At 43.4% G+C, this 16748-nt stretch overlaps 1 protein-coding gene across 2 annotated transcripts in view; it reads right to left on the bottom strand.

Annotated features, from left to right (window-relative positions):
• Positions 1 to 16748, bottom strand: part of GOSR2 (golgi SNAP receptor complex member 2) — a 55837-nt gene that overhangs the window by 27746 nt on the left and 11343 nt on the right. Inside the window, exon 6 of one of the 2 annotated variants that reach the window (XM_066626820.1) lies at positions 13016 to 13173. In XM_066626820.1, coding sequence (XP_066482917.1) covers positions 13016 to 13173 — 158 coding nt within the window. Of the gene's footprint in view, positions 1 to 5328; positions 13174 to 16748 lie in introns of those variants that run through there. The other variant, XM_066626821.1, reaches the window with a different exon arrangement.

Below are 16748 nucleotides of genomic sequence, written 5' to 3'. Positions count from 1 at the left end.
CCGTCTGTGAATATATTGTTTAAGAGTTAGGTCAGCCTCCAACGCATCAGCCTCCAAAGAGCTCTGGGTGCAGCAAGCATAATTAGCAAAACCTGCACACGTACTTTACCATCGGGGTGGGGCACCCTGGGCCTGTAAAAGCCACCTAATGAGACATCCCCGTCTCTGAGACACTGTGCTGACATTGATTGGGCTTTAGGAAGGGGCGGATTGCAATTCTCCTGCTAAAAAAAAAATCTGCAATCTATCACTCAAGTTAGCTTTCCATAAAACCAGGCAAAATATCTACATGTATGTGCCCTGTACAAGTTGGGAAGAAGGGAGGGAAGCTGAAGAACAGCCTTAGCAATCCAAATCCTGAATTTTTTAAGCTCATCCCCCATATCTCTGGGCTTCAGCCATTACCTTTTTAAACTTACAGCCTAGGGACCCAGAGGTTTCCTGTACGAATGCCATTTAACAACTTTCTGAGCTGCTGTGATGTCACACAACCTTCAAATATTCTTAATCCTGAGAAGGGTCAGACACAGCATCATCATTCTTGCTGCAAGAGAAATGGATGGGTTTGGCTGGGAAGGGGGACTTCATGGAGAAAGTACAAGAAAGGTTGTATGCTGTCAACAGGACAGAAAACAGGGAAGGGAGGGTAAAAGTAAACTGTAGAATAAATCTATAAATGGTTATGTGCTTTCTGCAGGTTTTTTAACTAGTTGATCCTAAGGATTTCAAACATTTAAGTGTCATACTTGTCCTTATGTGTTGCAGAGGATTCTGGGAAGGGTAATCTAAGGCACAGATCCAGTTCATATGGAACCCTGGGCCTCTGCAGTCTCCTTATGGCAACACTGTGGGAACCGAGGGTGTACTCCTGAAGATGCCCAGTTCTCCCCCTGAAGTTATGCAATACAGAGAAAGATTCATATTCAGTAATGCTGAGTAAGTTGCCTCTTCGGAAACACGTCCATCATTACCGTCATTCTCAGTGAGAAAACCATGATAAGTTTCTGCAGAACCCCAGAATAGTGTCTGAAAGTCACACTGGTCTAAGTCAGATGCAACACATCAGAAACGATTTAGAAGGTGCAGAAAACTGAAAGATAATTTTGATCCATTCCTGAAGAGCTTTTCCCATTAAGATAGGACAAAATTCCAGCTAGTTCCATAAAAGGAGAGATTTCCAATCAACCAAAACGTTTCATCTCAAACGTTTCAACCAAATGTTTCATTAAGTGGCCAAGCTGTTGGACTCAGAAAGAAACTGGGAGCTGTCCAGGTGCTGAAATGAGACACCTTCCATCTCACTCTCACCAATATTTCAACCCACTCTGTTCTAGAAGAGTGTGGCGGTGGTGAGTGGGAGGAGGGCACTGCTTCAAGCCCACCTTGGTCGTTGCTAATTACAGTTTGACTCAAACTGATGCAGACTGAGTCAGATGCAGGCTCTTCCTTCAGTCTGGGACTTGCATCCGAGCCAACTAGCAGCTGCCTTGGCGTCTTTGCAAGACAAAAGGGTTTGTTAGCGACCATCCACCCATTCAGAGTAATAATAAGCAAAGCATTGTTTTATTGGCCATTTCTTTCTCGTTCAAATTCTTTACATTAGTGTTTAGGCAACTGCTGGTCTGCCAGTAAAATTCAACTGATCACTTCTTGGCCATTAGTCACTTGGCGCCCTTCCAATGAAGCTTTTTTGCCAACCATCTTCCTCACAGCTCCTAAGCTGGGGGTGGGGCAGAAAATATAAGCAGCAGCCTTATACCAAGTCAAGGCATTAGCATCCACTACACCTAGTACTCAAACTGGCAGTCTCCAAAGGGGTCAAATCAAGGCCCTTCATAGGTCTTGCACCTTGCATGCTAGGAGGTAGAAATTCTGACTTACTACGTACAAAGCAGGCACTCTCCCAATGAGCTAGGACTTCTTCCTTGCATTTTATCCAAAATTGGATCTCCAGAAAATCTAGTTGCCAATTTCCGCTTTGCACATACACAACTGACAATGGTAGGCAAACCTTTGGTTGCATATAAACACACTGGTTTGTCTGAAGGGGTCACACTTCATTTCCATTGTGGTTCTCTGCACTTGTACAGAAAGCTCATTCGCACCACAATCAAGCAAATCAACCATGGAAACCAGAAAGAAATACTGTACTTAGAGGAAGCAGTGAGTCTGTTGACTGCCTCACCCTACCTAACTCAAGGTCATCAACAGAACTAGGCTTAATAGTAGCACTATAAGGTGTAAGAGAGTTGACAGGAAGCAGCCCAGGCTTGCCCTGTTTATTGGCCACTGCTGCCGCCAAGATCTTAGACAGCCAGGATGGTGTAGGGATTTGGGAATTGGACCTAGACCTGGAAGATCCAGGTTCAAATCCCCGCTTAGTCACGAAGCTCCCTGAGTTACCTTGGGTCAGTCTCTCTCAGCCTCACCTATCTCACAGGGTTATTGAGAGGACAAAAGGAGGGAAGGGACCACGTACAGCACATTGAGCTCCTTGGAGGAAGGGGGTATAAAAATGTGAAACATAAATAAGAAAAAAGGCATGGACTGGGAAGGATCTTTAAGGGGTGCCGCTGCTACCAGTCAAGCCAACGCCATCAAAAGCAGCTAAAGTGTTTCAGAGATCCCAAGCTGGGGCAATAGACTGTGTTATGAGATCTAAGCCTTCCCCCACCACTGCAGTTCAGCCTCCCTGAAGCAGCCCATCAAACTGAGAGTCACTTCGCTAGTGTCTACACAAGGTTTTCACCTTACACACTTTTAGAATCTAATCCTTGTGTTGGATGCAACTCCATTGTATGACTGCACGTGGCTAATGTTCCGAGTTCAGCTGAATGGCTCAGAAAGAGAATCCCAAACCTTGCTCCTCTCAAGTGAGGTTTGATTTTGGCTGGCCTCTCTGTAACATGAGGGTTGCAAACCTGTGATTTCATTGGTGGCCATGGGAGGCGGAAGCGGGACCTGGGCTTATGGCCATTCTACAGGTGACTGAGCTGCATGCTGCTTGCTGATCCCCACCTACCCTTCCATTGCTGCAGTCTGGGCAGGAATTCTTCTGTCCACCTCATTGGTCATTGGAGGGCAGTTTTCACCTACCTCAGACAGTAGTAGAGCTGGTTTTTTCACTTTACTTACCTGATCACTTCGTTTTGCAGGTTAGTGTGGACACAAAGGCTTGAAGTTGACTCTTGGTGTGCACCCTGATGTTAGCAAAAGCTATAACCCATTTCCCACTCCTCAGTTGGTCCCTGGTGCAAGGGGGTGGCGGAGTAGTCCCTGGCCCATCTCAAATGTTCACTGGCTTTGGGCAGGTTTACATGGTTCGGCTGCCGATGCCCCTTATGGAGTTGAATGTGATAAGTTTGCCTTTCCCTGGCAAGAGGGTGCAGCTGGTAATCAGAGTGAGAACAGCCGCCTGGGGTCAGACTACTGTCTGATGGCCCATCAGCAAGCAGCCCCTGCACTTTCCTCTGTCCTAGCTTAACTGCTGCTGGTCTCAAGCTTTCCCTCTCTATACATTACTGTTAATAAAAGTGGCCCTTTTACCCACATATCTATCTCATGTGGCCACTGGAGAGTGCAGAGGCAATAGGAGAGCTTTGTAAACTAGAGGAATTCACCTTCATTGCTACATTCAGTGCTCTGTAGCAAATCTCTTGACATGGACAGAAGATGCATAGCTCTGTGGCAGTGTATGTGCTCGTTCACTCCCCCAGGCTCTTCTCCATTCTCAAGGTATCTATTCCCGCTGGGCTATGGTCAAACTCCAAGAGACAACAGCAAGGGATCCCTGTATGGAGGCTTCCTCAAGGAGCCAGACAAAGCCACAGGAGAGCTATTAGCTGCACTAATGATATAATGCCTACAGCAAACACTGCTGTGCAGCCTGCTCCTCTCTGACTAGTTCATTACTGCCCTCTTTTGGGCTCTTTAGGACAACAAGAAAAATCAAGCTAGCCCAGTCCCAGAATGCAGTTTATCAAATGAATGAGAGAGGAGGCCTATCAGTGGATAAAGCCATGACAGCTACAGTAAATTGAACTTCCATGTTCAGTGGCAATATACCTCCAATCAGATTGCGAGGACAAAACAAGAAGTAAATAGCTAAACGGATCCACTTGTGAACTTCTGGGGGGAATCCATTCAGTCAAGGAGAATGAATGCTGGTCTGGTAGAACACTGGGTTCTATTCAGTTAGGCAACTACATGCTCATTACCTGTTTTGAAAAGTGAAAGGAGCAATGCTTTTTATCAAAGCCTTGATCAAGTCATCTTTTTGTGAAATCACATCTCTCAAGACTGCTTCACATCTGAAGTGTTGGGCACAGATACCCAAGCACAAAATACCGCAAACAAAAATGTGCATCAGTCTAAATCCGAATAGATGGCACAGTCACATTTCTCAGCAAGAGTGGCAGCAGGAGCCTCACCCATTCCTAATGGCTGCACTTCCAGTTATTTTATTGACAAATAAAGAGATATAAATCTGCATGTACCATGTAGAAGTTCTGTGAGGCTGCTTGGGGGATTTAATTTTTACACAGGTAATCACACACTTCCAGAAGAGTTGAGCCCCCCTTGCCATTTCAACTGGGAATTCCAGACAAGTCCACCTGCAACTATAACCTAATCATATGCCAGATTATTTCTGGGCTTGACGCACAGGGGCAAGAAGAAATGATTTAGCAAGTTGGCTGATGCCATAGGGATGGTCTAAGTAAGCAGTGCTCTGTGGGGCAGAAAACTTCTAAAAAAAATTTTCACTGCTGTATTTTTCCCCACACACAGAAAAATTTCCATTTTAAACAATACTAATTTGATGAAACAAAATCACATTATATCTGGATGCCACTACAGTATCAGGCAAAATGGGTAATTTTCAAAATGGCAATTTTCAGGTGACTATCCCTATGAATTACACAGAAGTGTGTACTGTGTGTGTGAGCAAGTTTCAGCTCCATCAAGACATAAAAAAGAGGAATAGACTAACCAACAAACTCGCACTAAATATGGTCCTATTTATCAAAGCCTCTTGCTGCTGGAGAATCCATCTCAAGCACCAGTGAAGAGGATGAGGTACAATAAGTAACGCTTACCCATGGACTACTTGAACAAAAGAGAACAGGGTCAAGGCAGTTCTGAACGAAAGTGGCATCAGTCTGGACTGGAACTAAACAAATCATGGTTTCTACAGACAGCAGTGGGGATGCCCCAGTGCCGGCAGTGGGAGGGAGTGAAAACTGTTAAAAAAGAGGAACTGATGACAGTAAAAGTCTTTAAAAGCTTTTACAAGTGATTCAATGAAAATAATGCCCAACGAACGTTGAATTTAACAGTTAAATCCTGCTTTATTCATTTTTTTTTTTAATATGGGGAGCTAGTAGGAAAACTTCTGAGAAATTTTTACAGCACATAAAGTTAATATAAGGTATTTTCAATTTTGTTTGCCAAGTATATAAATCAAATCAGATCACCAATTAGGGAATTTTCTGATTCATCATTTCCCAAAAAACCTGTATCAGTGGTGGTGAAGAACGGCCACAACTCAGTGGACAAATACCTGCTTTGCATGCAGAAGGTCCCAGGTTCAATCCCTGGCATCTCCTGGGAGAGCAGAGGAAAATTGTTGTCTGAAACCCTGGTGTTGCCAATCAATGTCCACAATACTGACCTAGATGGACCAATGGTCTATGGCAGCTTCCTATGTTCTTGTCAGAGGGCTTAACTGTAGCAGCTTGCCTGTGGTCAGCAAAGGTTAACCATGAGTGCTACAGGCAAAGAGCATTAGTCACCAGGGACTTAAGCCCCTTTAATTTCATTGGGACGTATTCATGATTGTCTTTGGATACAATCCTACATAGTTTAAGCAGCTGGTCACTGTACAGGACACCCTGTACAGGTCACTGTACAGTATTCACCCACTGACATCTATTATTCATAGGGCCAACACTAAATATTGGGAAATGCCAGCAGTCCACCCTGACAAATTCATGAATTTGGCTGAATTCTGGAGCATGCAAGCCAATAAAAGATGCTTCCAAGCAGGCCTAAAGTGCCTTTTGGCACCTCTGAGCAACTACAGCTAACCCTGGCAAATCTATAATCAGTAAACAGGACATCAGGATAATAGGGTGTGTCTTTCAAGCAGGAGCCCCAGCACCTCTGTCTGAGGCAAGCAGAAGCACCCATTCTCACACGTCCTCAGAACCTGTTCCATTCCTTTTATGAAAAAGGCTCTGTGCGTACAACCCCATCTTTTCCACATGGTGACAAGATTGCCCCCCCCCTTACATATCCGAAGTGTGAGACACACACCTGGCTTGGAATTATTTAACCCACCTGTCTCAAGGCAAATTCTTCTCAGGTGAAAATCTGGGATGACTTCCTTTAATCTGCTGCGGGGGTGGGGAGGATATCTTTGATGTTATCAGGCCCAGGGTGTTCCAGTTCTGAGATAACCACCCCATATGGAGAAGGCTGGGTGGATTAATTACACTCACAGGTGCAGCTACTTTAGAGTTAGTGATCTCCTGCCAATTCTCCCCCCCATCCCCCAAACCTTCCCAAGTCATAAAAGACAGAGTCTCTTGGGGTCATCTATCCAAACCCCCCTCCCATGCTGGAGACCTCTATGCACTTCCAGAAGACTGCACAGACTAAGGGCAGCTGTAGCACTGTGATTTGTCAGCATGGGCCACAAGTCTGAAGTGGCTGGCTCAAGCCTCAGCTTCACCCATGAATTTGCTTGGAAATTATTGTTCATCAACCCCAGCCTAAAAAGGCCTCTGGCCTCTTCTACCATGTCAAAGGAGAATTCTTCCATTACCAACATCACTCTTCAGAACATTTCTAGTCTTATGATCTATATCGGCAGTGTGGTCAAGACAGGCAATTTTAGATTAACACACATGGGAATCTACAGGCTTTGACTGGGTTCAAGTACAAACCCCCGCATCTAGTAGCCAGCAAACCGTATGTTGTTCCACATCCTACTTCGGGGGGGGGGGGGTGGCGGCAAAGGAAACCCCTTTTGTACCTGCCTACTGGCAAAGCAGCTCTACAGGAAAGCAGATGGCTATGTGCACATGAACATGTGTGCAAATGCTTCCCTCCATCCCATGACAAAGAAATGACATGGAGCCAACTTAGACAGTCTCTCTACCTCCCTATGTTGCCAGCAGCTTTTTAAAAGACATCTCTCTCATATATCTTACAGTGGTAATATGATCACTGCTGCTATTTTCCCTGCTGGTCACCAGGGAAAGCCTCTGGTATAAATTACTAGTCCCTCTAGCAACTTACCTACTGCACTCAAGGTGCCTGAGGCAAGTGTAAGTTAGTCTGAGACAAAGTGTAAGTTAGTCTGCGACAAAGAGTAGGAACTCTAGCATATAATGTACATCCATTCCTTTGGAAGTCAGGATGGCAGAACTACAGGACATTTGAAATGGAAGATGCATCAACCAACCACTAGAGGGAAGCCCTTGCCTATACAAATGACTTCAGAAAGCTCAACACCCTCTTGCAGGAGCAAGGAATAAACCACTGGAAGAGGAAGCAAGATAAAAACTTCTCCAGGTTATCTTCAACACAAGTGTTTAAATAGCATTAAATAGAGGGGTATCCTTCTTCTGTGCTTCACATCTACCGAACCTAAAACTACATCTGATAAATTGTGGTTCCATGGCGTCAGCAGCAAGGAGCCAAACAGGGAAATAATTAACTATTTGGCATTCCCTCATTACTCATTGATTTTGTTGGCTGCAGAAAGCATTATGGGCTCCAGAAATTCCTGAGCTGCCTCTCTATTTTAATGGAATTAAATTTAATGGGTTCAAGTCACTACTGGATACATGTATTAAGATCTTTTCCAAACTGGTGCCTCTGTTACCGTCCAGTGGAGTGAGAGATCATGTCATCATCCCCTTTCCTCTTGGGCATCCTTAGTTGCTGCCACAGACAGTATGTTCAGAGGCTTGTGGTTCCATTCCACTAAAATGTCCCTTGTGGCAGCTAAGTGGCTGGCAACCATTTTTATGGCTAGCCATGAACTACCCTCCAGGACACACACAGGCTAACTGGGCATTGGTGGATTGTAGCAATTGCCTGCAGGTGGCTCACTTACTTGAGTCACCTGCAGCAATTTGTTTTGCAAGCACATTTTCTGTGGCATCCCTGCACTTGGCCTGCTGCTTACCATATTCTCAATTTGGGGGCTAATAAGCTGAAATTAAATCCGGATAAGACAGAGGCTCTCCTGGTTCGGAAATCCTCGATGCAGGTACTGGACTATCGGCTTGCTCTGAATGGGGTTGCACTCCCTCTGAAGGAGCAGGTCCGCAGCTTGGGGGTCCACCTGGATTCGCAGCTGCTCCTGGATTCCCAGGTGGCAGCTGTGGCTAGGGGGGCCTTCGCTCAGCTTCGGCTGGTGCGCCAGCTGCGGCCATACTTGGATCGGGCAGACCTGGCCACGGTGATCCATGCCATGGTGACATCGAGGTTAGATTATTGTAACGTGCTTTATGTGGGGCTGCCCCTGAAGACGGTTCGGAAACTGCAATTAGTGCAGAATGCGGCGGCCCGTGTGGTCACTGGAGCTAGGCGGTTTGTCAGCCCGCTTCTCCAGGGGCTGCATTGGCTGCCCATTCGTTTCCGGGCCCAATTCAAGGTGCTGATTTTGACCTTTAAAGCCCTATACTGCTCTGGGCCAGGGTATCTCAGAGATCGCCTACTTCCGTACAATCCGGCTCGTCCTCTTAGGTCATCAGAGAAGGCCTTTTTACAAGTGCCGCCGCCTAAGGAGGTACGTAGGGCCGTGGCAAGAAATAGGGCCTTCTCAGTAGTGGCACCAACATTATGGAATTCCCTTCCCCTTGACTTGAGAATGGCTCCCTCTCTTGAGACTTTTTGGCGAGGCCTGAAGACATTTTTGTTTAAAGAAGCCTTCTGAGTGCATGGCCTTTTTAAACATCTTTTCTGTATCTTTTTAGTATTTTTACAGGCCTGATTCCTCTGATTTGCTACGTTTTGCTCTTTTTATCTGACTTTTTATCTGACTATGGTTTTTATGGGTATATGTTAATGTGTTTTTAATATGTTTTTATTTGTGGTTATATTATGTTTTTATTCTGTTTTTAATATGTTGTGAGCCGCCCTGGGTCCCTTTGGGGAGAAGGGCGGCATATAAATAAAGTTTAATAATAATAATAATAACAATAACAATAATAATTTGATAGGTTAAGTGGGGTGGGTTATGGTGTTGAACTCAGGTGATTTCTGGACCCCTTTTCAACACCATATGCATCGTTTTAGGTAAGAATCAGAAGTCCAGTTTCTCTTGTTGCAACCTCAATGGCTAGAAACATGGCAGGATTTTGATAATGAAAATGATTGCCAAGTGGCTCCAATTTTGTCCTTGCACCCTCAAGCTTATATGCTCAGGAATATTCCATGGCATCCCGGAAGCCACTTTTAACCTTGTATATGAAATAGGGGCAGGTAGGAAAGATTTGCGTGGAACGTTGTGCTTCAAGTGTTTAGTCACAGCCTGGCAAAATACTGTTTATGATTTGGCAAAATACTGTTAAGCCAAACTGAACATCTGAGTTCAGACTCCCAAATTCACTGACCTTCTGATATACACTACCCATCTGTCCTCATAGTGTTTACTCCTTTGTAACCTAAATAACTAAACATTTAACAACATGTTCTAAGAACTCACATTCTTGGAATTCTATGTTAACCAGTGCTGCCACACAAAAATAGACATATAGGCGCATCTAGCAAATCACTTATATATATATATAGCCTGCTGCTCCTTGACTGTCTATTTCATGGAAAGCTGTATTATTGTATTTTATGTTAGCTGTCTGCATGAGGAAAGGTGGATATAATTATAAATAAATAAAAAAGGAAGAAAAAAAATTCAGGTTTGGAGAGCATGACAACAGTGCATGGTCAAAGATCCAGCATTGTTAAGCCATCTGCCCAACGTTGCATATGCACAACAGGGATCAAATGTGTACACCTGTGGGCTGATCAGAAATGGGTTTAAGCCATTTCTGCCCAATGTTGCATATACACAACAGGGACCAAATGTGTACACCAGGCAAAAATGGGTTAATAGTCAACCAAGAAAGCCAAGTGAAGAAGATTCAAATTTGACTCCTGCCAAAAATGTCTTTCTAGATTAGAGATGAGAGAGACAGTAGGAATTACTTTGACTTCAGAGTGAGTCAGAAGCAGAATTCATGATTATTGAATGGAGTGAAGCAGGCAAATCAAGAACTGATGAGATGCTACCAACTTGCTCCTGGTCATGAGGACAATATTTTTAATGAAACAATGAAACTGCTGAAAAGAGAAAAGGAAAATGCTCAAGCTCTGCATAGGTGGATGTGGAGAAAACAGAACACAAATCCTCAAATGCTGCAGATTTTACACAGCTGGATTAAGGTTGAGATTTATGGCAGATGAGACAAAAAAAAGAAGCAGTTGGAAGTCACAGTGAAAGATGTAGCAAAAGCAAGTACAAGTCAATGTGGATTCAGTAAAAATTGGGGTGGGGGGGCTGAAACTTCCACAAGACTCCCCGAAAAACTGCTTTGCACAGGAGGGTTCTGTTACACAGCTGCATGGACATACTGAACACATCAACTCCTAAAACTCCTGACTCAAAGCTCTTGGGACAGATCCCAAGTCAGAGACACATCCTAATTCCAAAAGTAAAGACATACGAGCATAAAGCAAACAAAAGCAATAATCTTAATACTGCATAGCCTGTGTTTATAATTCTGGTTAGCAATGGTCTGTGCTTGAAAATCCCCTGCATACTACGCTTAAGAATTTGCTAGAAGATGATTGTAAAAGAGGGGAGTTTATCTCCATTGATTTCTGGCCTATCAGGAACATCTGCTGGGTCAAAATACTGATTTCAACAACCTAAAATGAGCATATGCTTGGTGGTCAATTTGATAATGGGGGAGCACATTCTGAATCAGGTGTGCGAGATCCAGGGAGGCAGGCACACTCACTCTACATTGCTGTGTTTGTTTCACTGCTGGGGTTATTATGGTTCTTTTTTCCAACCAGTGATGGAAATTTAAATACCTGAATGGGCCATGTTTTCAGTGAGCTGTCAAATCTATTTTCCTGTTTTCTATTTGTGTGTGTGTGAGATGCAATAAATAATTTGTTTATAAGAAAAGGCAGCTGGTCTCAGGGGAGACTAGAATTTGCTGAAAAATACTAGAGGAAAAACCAAGCAAGAACGCACAGCAGAGTGAAACCACAAGTACTAAGCCAAATGTTTACCTTTGCTATTTTGGAAGTGTTTTTAATCTGCTTAAACCAACCGAAACACCACTCATATCAGTCCGAATGGAGCAAGAATCAAACAAATAAGGAATTATAAAAGAACAGGCCCAGATAGCAACATGTACGTGGCGCTGTGGTGTGTATTTCAGCACAAGACAGAAAGCTGCCGCTTCGTGCAAATGCACGCAAAAGAGGTGGAAAAGGCTCCATACTGCGGTCTTGATAATACAATAACAATTAAGCTAGATTCTGCAGCCCATTTCACAACCAGGAAACCCTTAAATCTGCAAATAGAACAGAATTTGCCAGCTATTCATGGGGATTTCCAGAAACCTGAGGAAATCTGCATAAGCTCTTCAAGGTTTCTGCAGAATTTATGGCAAATACTTACAGTGTGGAGGTGTATCTGTCTGCTTGTAGGTACCTAAAGGTAAAGCATTGTTACCAGGCTGTGCAAGAGGAAAGAAGGACAAAGAAGATGCATGAGATATAGGCAAGAAAGGATCCATTCAGAAGCAGAAATTACAACAGAATTGGAAGTTTACTCAGAAGGATCCCACTTTTTTGGTAGAATTTAATTCGGTAGAATTTACTTCCAAGTAAAGTGTGCACAGGACTGCAGCCATAGTTGTGAAGCCAGAAGCTACTCACACCCAGACAGCACATTCTAGTGTAATTAAATCCAGTCTCTGCCATTTTATGCATCACTTTGTATCCATGAGAACTAGAAACCGATTTCTGACACATGGAAGTTGGAATTCTCAGGTATCTCACTACTGTGTTCAATGTCAAAATTTGTGATAACCACTAGATACACCAATTCCCCTGACTGAAATGAACGCTTTCTATAAAGGCATTTCACAAGGATTTTTGCAAATGCAGTACCTCTCAAGACAGGCTACCCACCTCTCTCGCACACACAGCACCTGCATCAACTTCTCTCCTAAGCCTTCTGCCACTTGATAAAATGTTCAGAATTAGTTTCTGTGATCTGGGTTGTGACTATTAACATCTGTCACATCGATGTCTGATTAAATGCTTCACTATTACCTGTTTGAAAATGTGCTACTCCACTTTAGTTAATCCAGCCTTGATGATCTCCTTATCATACAAAAAAAGGAGGCACAGAATCCACCTACTACGAATGAATCTCTCTTCAGCACATCGGATATGGGGACATCTATTTACTTTGAACAGTTGTCTGCCTCAGCCATACAATTTCCTTGCCCTTCCCACCCCTATTGTACAGTAAAGCCAACAGAACTGTAAACACAGCCGTTTCTTTCTCCCACTTCACCCTGGCATTCATATATGTAACTTGGCTCTTAAAAACACCCACAGTCTTTTATGAGATCCACATTTCCAATGATTACACATGGGTTACAAGGCCACATGGATGTGTGCAACTATGTGAACATCACACAGTCAACAGGTCCCAAGTGGTCCACTAAACCTAAGTGTCACATGGGCATCATAATCAAGACGTGATTGAAATATATTAAATCCAAGTGTCACATGGCTTAATATGCACTCTTCAGCACCATGTGTTGCAGCTCACATTTGCCTCCACACTGGAGCATTAAATCAGCCACACACAGAATATGACCAATCCAGAAGGCAAGAGGTTCACAGTTCAGTCGGAAGTCTATGGAGAAAGTCAGTTTGCCATGGTCCACTACAAAGTTCTCCGGACACTCACGTCAGATACTGTACCACGAGAAACATCAGCACACATGTCACAAGCATGCCTCCAATCATGAAGTATTTATCCTGGAAGGCACGTTTCTCAATGAGACGCATGACGGTGTTGGACAAGCCCAGCATATTGGCAACATCCAAGATCTTCTTGTGGGTGCCCTGAGGGCGACAGAAACAAGCAACAATGTTAATGGAAGAGCAGCTGGAATGCCCAGTGTCTAAAAGGAAAGTACTCAATCCCTCGCCTGAAGGACCTTGTCCACTATACAAACGCTGTTCCAAGAATCAAAAGTGAAATAATGCGGGTCTCCTTCTGAAATAACTTACTTTAAGACTCAATTTGCATATCTTGAACGGGGCCTTTGGAAAAGACCATCCAGCTGACTATACCTATTTTGTAGGGCCTAAAATGAGTCAAATTGATTATTTCATTATCTCTTCTAACTTGTTTCCTGTTTTAGATGAGCTGGAGGTAATACCTAAGTTTGATAGTGACCATTTCCCAGTGGCTTTGACCCTAAAATTCCCTAGCCAACAATTGAGAAGTTTACAAATTTATGTCATCTACAGAAGGAGGAATATAACTTCCTATATAATAGGAAGAAAGTGGCTGTGAAAAATGAGTGGGCACAATTGATACAGGCCGCCAGAGCCAAGGATTCGGGTCAGTTTTGGAGATTGATAAAGAACGCACCTAATTATGGGCCAACTTTATCCAATTGCTATATACAGTCTATATCTGGGAGAAGCACTTCCATGAATTATATAATGACCCAGACTTTGTCCCTAGTGAGACTCCAAGTGATCTGGAGGAGACTGCTCCTTGGCCTCCAGTTGCCCTATCAGAGATACATAGTTTGGTTGCTCAGTTGAAGGATGGAAAGGCTCCCGGAGTATACCTTATTCCCCCAGAGTTAATTAAAAACAATCTAGATTGGTGGGCACCAGTACTGGCTTCGCTATTTTCTTATAATGATAAAACCAGTCACATACCAACAGACTGGGGGATGGTAATTATTGTCCTTATTTTCAAAAAGGGGAAGAAAAATGACCCCTCCAATTTTAGGCCTATAAGTTTACTCAATATTATCAGCAAATTGTATGCGAAGCATTTGCAGAAGTCCAAGGATTGGTTAAATCAAGACAACATAATAGCAGAGGAGCAGACCAACCAGAAACCACCAGTCATGTTTTGCTGGATTGTGTTTTTTTATAAGGATATACGGTTATTCCTTATCTCCCTACTGTTAGAAGAGCTCACCAAATGCCCAGGTCAAGATTATAGTCATTCTCTTCTATCAGATGCAAATCCAGAGGTAACGCGGAGGGTGGCCAAATTTTTAGCCGCTGCAGTTAGCATCAGGAGGAAGAGAGTGGATTGTGGCCTTCCAGCTTGCTCATAGAGGAGTATTTATATTCTGAATAAGTTTTTAATTCAATACGGACTAGAAGACTTTCAGAAGCACCTTCCTCAGTTACAGTACTCCATTCAATCCACAATAACTAGACCAAACTTAGTCTTATCTAGACTTAGATCTATTAATTGTTAGTATTTTATGTTGTCAAGAGCCTATGTCTGGATGCTGTGATGGGTCGTATGTATGTTCAGTTGTATACTATAAATGTATTATTTTTATGCTGGTTGGTAACCATAATGAAACTGAACTGAAAGTAATCAATCTTGATTTTATGTTTCCCACACAGCAGTAGTCTTTAAACTTTCCAGGGCCAAGACTCACTTTTAAACATCACCTGAAATACAGGGTTCATTTTACCTTGCACATTCCCAATTTTCTCCCTCTCACGCAGAGATTCCTTGTGTCTAACAATCCTCTATCCATCTTCTTCCTTTTCTTTCTATCTCTATGCCTTATCAATTGTCAAAAAACTGATGGTGTGCCTTGACAATTTTAGGGCCCTCTCAGTGTGCCATGATGAGATGAGAAAAGTGGAAAATTGCTGTCTTTGGGGATGCCCAAATTATCCATACACATATGATACTGTAGATAGCTTTCCTAAAAATGCATTTACATTGATAACTTTACCGGTGGTCTCACAAGCCATTCAGGTCAGCTGGTAACATAAGTGTGGACCATGGTCCACCTGTTGAAGACTAATGCTATGGAGGCACAGCATTTGTCAAGAAAGGACAAGCTACCTCACGACCACCATACATCCATTCTCACATTAAGATTTTTTACGTCCCAATAGGCAGAATGAGCCCTCTACCAATCCAAATCAGCTTCAGTAAGTAACAAAGAAGCTAAAATTGCATATATTCAAAATTGCCTTGAAAATCTGACATTTGGAAAAATATGTACTACCTCTTTACAAATTACAACAGGCACTGAGGAATGAGGGAACACCAACTTCTTTGATCTCATGCTCATTTTCAGGCATGTATTTAGTAAGTGGAATGGTGGGTAGAATCACATGTACGATTTAAACTGCCATTTTTCTGTTTTTTTTGTTTGTTTTTGTCTGCCAACCACATGAAGTTGAATTCACGTAAGTCAACTGTGCCTAAGATGAGGGGTGACTGTACTTTTTTTTAATTGATGGGGTCCAAATTCCCTATATATTGACACTTTTCATTGTGAGGTTTTGGGGGAGCATTTTCATTCCACTGAGGTCCTTCCTTAGGAAGCCAGAAGTATGCTGCAAAGTCACGTAACCTTGGACACTTCCTTTTCCTAATGGGTCTGCCTGGACCTGAAACGGTGTCCCATGAAGTACTGGCAGCAAGGACTCCGGTGCTTGTGGCCACCAGAAGAAGCAGCCTAGAGAAGTTGTGGGGGCAACAGTGATCAAAAGGACAAAGGTACACAGGTCAGTTGGAGAGGCCTGACTGGTCTGAGAAGGACTACAGGCTGTTTACTGAAGTACAGGTACACAAACATGCAAGAACTGTTGCACTGAAATACTGAAAGCAAACTTCTGCTTCTTTCTTCTACAAATACTCTAACAACATTTGCTTAGCCATTGATGGTTTGTTTTATTTTTCCCTTTCTGGCTAGCACTACAGTGGTAGATGCTAGAAGCCTCTAATTCGTTTCCAGGAGGACAATCCCACCCACAATGTAAAAGCCAGCTCTGCAAGGGCACATCCTGTTCTGACTGCAGTGCTTTAAGCAACAGAGGCTGCTGCAACTGGCATTTTGACCTAAGAAAACAGCTGCATTTTGAACGGGGCCAAGAGGGAGCAGGGAGGCAATTTTCTCCAGCTCTGCAGAATAGCAGAGATTGCCCCATTCTCAGGACCCACACCCAACCGGCCAACCCAACCCACTTCCCTGTCTGTCAACACCACCAGAGAAAAGGGGTGAGGTTGGAACAAAAACAGGCCTTGGGTTCAGAAGTGGTATTTATGTCAGTGGCTACTGATTGCTCATAGTTTTTAACCTCTGCAAAGCAAGGATTAAAGTCAGCCGAGAGATCCAAGCTCTGCAGAAAGGAAACAAAAACTGCCTTCACAGAAGACCTCTGCAGCAAAATGGATGTGAAACTACATCTTGGAATGCAAATACCCAGATGGGAACTGGAAAAACCATCATGTAGGGAAAAGGGTTGGAAACTATTATTGTACGTTTCAGACAGATCCTCCATGACATAGTCTCCAAACTACAGCTCAGAGGCCGCATCCAGCTGTCCACAAGATTTTATCCATCTCACAGCAACCTGTTTTTTTGTCAGAGCATTTGCTAATGTTTAGCATTTATGCTCATTACATATCA

This window comes from Tiliqua scincoides, chromosome 5 (genome assembly GCF_035046505.1).
Source record: "Tiliqua scincoides isolate rTilSci1 chromosome 5, rTilSci1.hap2, whole genome shotgun sequence".
NCBI classification, from domain to species: domain Eukaryota; kingdom Metazoa; phylum Chordata; class Lepidosauria; order Squamata; family Scincidae; genus Tiliqua; species Tiliqua scincoides.
The sequence above is the reverse complement of the archived record's forward strand: the minus strand, read 5'-3'. Positions and strand labels throughout refer to the sequence as shown.